A 5897-nucleotide genomic window follows, 5' to 3' on the forward strand; every position below is an offset into this window, starting at 1 on the left:
GTGTTTCTCCTTTAAAGACTTCTTGTGGTTCTGCAGGTTGACGTTGGTGCTTCTACGTCTTTCTCCTCATTTTTCCTGCAACGTTTCATCAGTGAGCCGTCGGTTTACGGCTGCTGTTCGTCCGTTTGTGCTCATTTCAGTCATCTTGCTTGTTGGTTTTTGGCCTCTTTGCAGTTGTTCTGTGTCCATTTGTTGTTGTTTTTTCGTGCATTTGTGTTCATTTTGTGTGTCTTTGCAGTTACGCTGCATCTCAAAATGACAAAAGTCTTCAGTTTACCGTCATAAAGGAGGAAAGAAACCAGGAAGTATTCACATTTAAGAAGCTGAAATCACAGTTTTTTACTCAGACTGATAGTTGGAGGAGAATTTAATCGATTATTAACTTAACACGAGATGTTTAGAGAAGTGTTTCTTGTGTTGATCGTCGTCTTTAAAGCTGAGACTCGTGAGAACAATCTGCTTCTTCTGCGTCTTGGTTCTCGGCCCGACACTCGGCACCGACCCGTCTCCGGCTCTGCAGCTGATCTGGAGACGTTTCTAAACGCTGACTCTGCAGACATTTAACTCATCGCAGTAAAAGCTCCTCGAGGTGCTCGGTGGCCTCGACGGGGGATTTTCCCGCCCGGCGCTGCTGGCCGTCCACAGCTGGACTCTTGGCTCGGGCCGCGGTGCTGCAGCAGCCGTTGGCTCTGCAGCGCTGGCCCGGTTTGAGCTGCAGATCCTCAGAGAGCCTCTGCAGCAGAGCAGCCATAGTAGCACCGTTGTCATAGTAGCAGCGGATCTGGTGCCAGCGTCCCCTCGCTCCCTCCGAGTCCATGTTTACGTGGTATTTTTAATCGTCTGCTGCGTGGGAACAAAAGCTCGGTGTGAAGGATTCAGGATTCGCTGGGCTCTGAGTTTCCACACAGACGGACTGGAACTGGAAACACTGGTTTAGGAGTGAACCCAGTCGAGGCGCAGCTCTGCAGTTCACACCAGCTGCTGTGATGTGCTCTCAGCCTGACTCCCTGCAAAGCTGAAGAACTGGTTTCATTGTACGAGCGTGATGCTGCCTGAAACTGCAGCTCCTCTAAAGACAGAACCGGGCTTTGACTCGGCTCTGCAGCGGCTTGTTAATCATTTAGAGCACGCCGACAGGGTTTAGTCTTAATCTGATTCTTTCACAGTCAGATCTGTGACTGTACACTTCTGCTTTTCTTTTTGTCTGATGAAACCCTTTGAGCTCAGAGCGTGTCATGACGGCGTGCAGAAGTGACTCAGGATGTGGCCTGAACTCGACTCAGCAGCGGAGCAAAGGCTTATCTGATCCGTTTTATCTCAAACTCTGTTTTGCATGTGGTGTTTCGGCAGAAGCTGGGGAGGAAGTGTGACCTTAAGGTGTTTGTGCAGAATTGAGCCACAACACTGAAACCACCTGACTGATGTTGCGTATTTGGGCCTGGTGCTGCCCCACACTGGGCTGAGCAGTTTGTGTGGTGTGGTGGGTGGATGGGTGGTGCGTTCACACAAATACCAGAAACTAAACACGTTAATGATTGATTGTTGCTAATAGTTTAGGCGATTAAAAACGTACCAACCGACAAGTTAGAAAGAGAAGAAGGTCATGCATGTCGGGTCCAGTAGGACGCTGTCTGGATGTAGCGTTAGAGGGCAGAAAACGTTTCTCTGTCAGAACATGTAGCATAGACCAGCTGTAGTACCTGGTTGTTCCACCAGGTGGAGCCTTTTACTGAGCAGTCAGACTACAGTTCATGTTGGCAGCAGAGAGCATTGTGGGAGTTTAAGTAGTAATGGACACCACGACAGAGACTCTGAGGAGGTTCATGACCTGTGACTCGAGCTAACGTGGTTTTGGACAAATTATTCTCATTTTGGGCAACTTTTGAGAACTTCCTGACAATTCCTGAGACACTTTGGACTAATTGAAAGACATTTTTGAGAAGTTTTTCACATTTGGTTAAAGTTTCCAGTCATTTAGGACAAATACCAAGTCACTGTGAAGAATCTTTGAGTAGTTTTAGTCACTGTGGAGAAGTTTCATGATGTTCGGTCAGGATTTTTGTTTTGTTTTGCTGTAGTACCTGGTTGTTCCACCAGGTGGAGCGTCTTCCTGTTTGATCCTGTAGAGACCAGAGGAGGCGTCACTCAGACTACAGCTCATGTTGGCAGCAGAGAGCATTGTGGGAGTTTAGCAGCAACGGGACCATGACAGCGATCTATAATCCGGTTCATGAGCTCCGATCTTCCTTCAGCCTCACGACTTTTGTAATCAAGCTGATTTTCGGATATTCGGTTATTCGGGTCCAGCCCTACCTGCAGCAGGTGAACTAAACAAAAGTGACGTTTGTCCTTGTCCAGGGTCACTTATGAGTCATAAATAACTCGTGTGGATCCTGCTGCAGGTCTTTAATAACCTCAGAGGAAATCCTCCCAAACAGCTGGAAGCAATGGACTCAACTTCAGCTTGTTTTAGTAAAAAAAAAACTTGTTTATATTTATTATTGGTGACATTAGTCTCACCTGGTACAGACTTTGTCGACATCACAGTAAAATCTTCTTCTTCTTAGTGACAGAGGAAAGTTTTAGTGATTTTGGCTGGAAGCTGTTTGGGTTGTTTTGCTCTTTGGGATGTTTGTGGATGAACGTGGGTGTAAATGGTGTCCTTAAATGACTTCATGCAGCTCAAAGTTTCTCACCTGTTCATCTCTAAATGCACCTGCATGCAACTGAAAGTAACATCTGAACTGGTTGGACCTGCAGGAGGCTAACTCGGACGTGAAGCCGTCACGCTTTTTGCTGATTAAAGCTTGATAACAACAACATCTTTTCGACCTCGAGCAGTTCCGTGAACTCTAGTAACCGCGTGAAGCTTCCTCCTCGAGTCACGGTTTTGAACTTTGGTCATAATCCTGCTTTTTGTCCTTCCAGGTGGAGAACCGAGCAGCTCAGCGAACAGGACTGCAGCCATCATGGTGAACATCCCAGAATACTTTGCAGGGAAAAATGTGCTCATCTCTGGAGCGACGGGCTTCATGGGGAAGGTACCGGAGTTTTGTTTTACTAGAAGTTTGTGTTTTGGAGAAACTGAGAGGCTTCATCGGTCAGCAAAGTGTCAAATTTTACAAACCGACCTGCAGACACGCCGTCAGATTTTATATATTTGTTGTTTATCGTGTAGACGACCAGGAGAAGCCACCATGGTGAATATGTTTTACTGTGATTTTACACATTTTTGTTAAAATTGCAGAGAATATCTCAGAAAATAACAGAAAAAAAGTATTAATTTACATGTTGACAACAGTTTTAAAAGTAAAATGATTCAAAATATATCAATATTTTACAGACATTTGCCATAACTAATGAAAAATTATGTGTATTAAGCTATTAAGCACTGGAAAATGTGTTTGTTTTTTGTGTTGTTGTTTTTTTACTGTTAAATTTTGACTTATTGGTTTAATAGCAAAGAATATCTATTAAAACATTTAAAAAATGACAGATTTTAACTCTAGTTTTTGCTTTCATTTTACCTGTTTTGATAAATTACAGATGAAAACTTGTAAACTCACAGATGTTTTCCTTCTAATTCTAGTAAAATTACAGAAATTTATTCGTATTTTAAAGATATTGTTTGATTCAAAGAATTTTATTGTTTCAAAAATGTTTGCTAATTTGACTTTTACTTTACAAAATGTTCTGTGTTTTAATAAATTACAGCTAATAACTCAAAATCAAAGAAAAGAGCATGAATTTACATGCACGTGTAAAAGAAACTGTAAATAACGTCCATCAAAGACCTTTTACTGAATAAGAAATATCATATAACAGGTCCTTTCTAGTATTTTCACCTTCTCAGTCAGTATTTTAAAGTATTTTTCTGGTGTCCTTGCTGCCGGTTTTCTTCCAGCGTTGTGTTTTATTTGGTATAAAAGTGATTCTGCGGCTGTGAACTCGTCGGTTTAACAGCCCAACGTCCTGACGTCCGTCCTTCTCGTCGTTCTTCTGCAAACACAGCAGCTCCTGTTTGTCTTCCACGTGTCCGTCTGAAGCCGTAAACGCTCCCGAGAGGAAACTGATTCCCGGTTTTCTGTTTTTCAAGGTTCTGCTGGAGAAGCTGCTGCGGTCGTGTCCAGACGTCAGGTGTGTGTACGTGCTGGTTCGGTCCAAAGCCGGCCAGAGTCCTCGGCAGCGGATCGCCGACGTCCTCAACTGCAAGGTGAGGCTTGGCATAAAGGACGGCCTGTTCTGTGGGCCGGAGCAGGAGGTCGGGGGTTTTCCTTCTGCACACATGACTTTTATTACGTTCTGTCCGTCCTGCCAGAAAGATTCCTGCGTAGTTGTTCTGCCTGTTTTTCTGTTTTTACTTTGTTGGAGCGTATTTGTGCACTTAAAGTGTCTGCAGAGCTCGTCTCTCCACCAGAACTCTGCTTCTTTACACGCCTCCACTGAATCTATATCGTTTTTATTCCCTTACGGATCTACGCCACCATGTGACAAATCTGCAAAACCAGCCGCGAGTTTGGCTCCGACAAAGACGAAAAGACTCAACAACGATCCTGTCCTCATTTATTTCCTCCGTACAGCTGCTTCTGAGACAAAAACGAGATGCAAAGTATTTAAAAAATGGGCACAAAATGACAAACGAGATATGAAACAACAAAAACAGCATGCAAAATGAGAAAAACTAGACCCGCAGTAAAGAAAGAGATGAGAAAAATGAAACGAAACAACCCAAAGAGACAGAAAATTAAAATAACTAGACACAAAATGACACAAACGAGAAACAAAACTACAAAAACTAGACATAAAATGACAAAGGAAACACAAAATGAGACACAAAGCAACAAAAACAAGATGCAAAAGGACAAAAACTAGACACACACTAAAAAAAAAGGCGACGCAAAATGAGAAAAATGAAATGAAACAACCCAAAAGAGACAGAAAATTAAAATAGCTGCACTAAATGAGAAAGATTTGACACAAAATGACAAAAACGAGACACAAAAGCAACATGCAGAATAACAAAAACTAGACACGCAATAAAAAAATTAGACGACACAAGTGAGAGAAAACAACAAAACGAGACAGAAAATTAAAATAACTGAACACAAAATGACACAAACGAGACACAAATCTACAAAAACTAGACATAAAATGACAAAGGAAACACAAAATGAGACACAAAGCAACAAAAACAAGATGCAAAAGGACAAAAACTGGACACACACTAAAAAAAATTTGATGCAAAATGAGAAAAATTAAAGACACAAGAGAGAAAACAACAAAAACATGACAGTAAACAACAGAACGTGACAGAAAATTAAACTAGCTAGACACAAAATGAAGAAGATAAGACAAAAAAACAACAAAGACGAGACAAAATGACACAAACAAGTTGGACAACCACAAAAATTTGACACTAAATGACCACAAAGGGGGAGAATTTGTCCCAAAGACAAAACCTGACACTCCAAACAGCAGAACGGAGACGAACCTGATTGTGTTTGAGACGCTTCCACCTGGTTTCTAGCTGCTGCTCTGTTTTCTCCTCTAACTGTGGCGTCACCTGAATCGTAACCTTCTTCCGTCTCAGCTGTTCGAGAGGCTGCAGGACGAGCAGCCGGGCTTCGCGGAGAAGATCGTGGCGGTGAACAGCGACCTGACGCTGCCGGACCTGGACCTGAGCCGAGACGACCAGAGCGTCCTGAGCGACGGCGTCCACGTGGTGTTCCACTGCGCCGCCACCGTGCGCTTCAACGAGCCGCTCAAGTCAGTCGCATTCTGCTTCTGTAGCCTCCTGCTGGTTCGTCTGCTCTGAACCGAGTCCTGCTGCCGGTTCACCGGCCAGAAAAAACCAATCAGTGGTTCTTCACTTTGCTTCAGTGAATTCTATTAAACGT

At 43.3% G+C, this 5897-nt stretch overlaps 1 protein-coding gene across 1 annotated transcript in view; it reads left to right on the forward strand.

Moving 5' to 3' along the window:
• Positions 1-5897, forward strand: part of LOC103368677 (fatty acyl-CoA reductase 1) — a 29598-nt gene that overhangs the window by 12346 nt on the left and 11355 nt on the right. Inside the window, exons 2-4 of the mRNA XM_008297118.1 lie at positions 2929-3041; positions 4097-4213; positions 5591-5813. Of these exons, the coding sequence (XP_008295340.1) occupies positions 2970-3041; positions 4097-4213; positions 5591-5813 (412 nt within the window). The 5' untranslated portion in view covers positions 2929-2969. The remainder of the gene's footprint in view (positions 1-2928; positions 3042-4096; positions 4214-5590; positions 5814-5897) is intronic.

This window comes from Stegastes partitus, unplaced genomic scaffold (genome assembly GCF_000690725.1).
Source record: "Stegastes partitus isolate 25-593 unplaced genomic scaffold, Stegastes_partitus-1.0.2 Scaffold1187, whole genome shotgun sequence".
Lineage (NCBI taxonomy): Eukaryota > Metazoa > Chordata > Actinopteri > Pomacentridae > Stegastes > Stegastes partitus.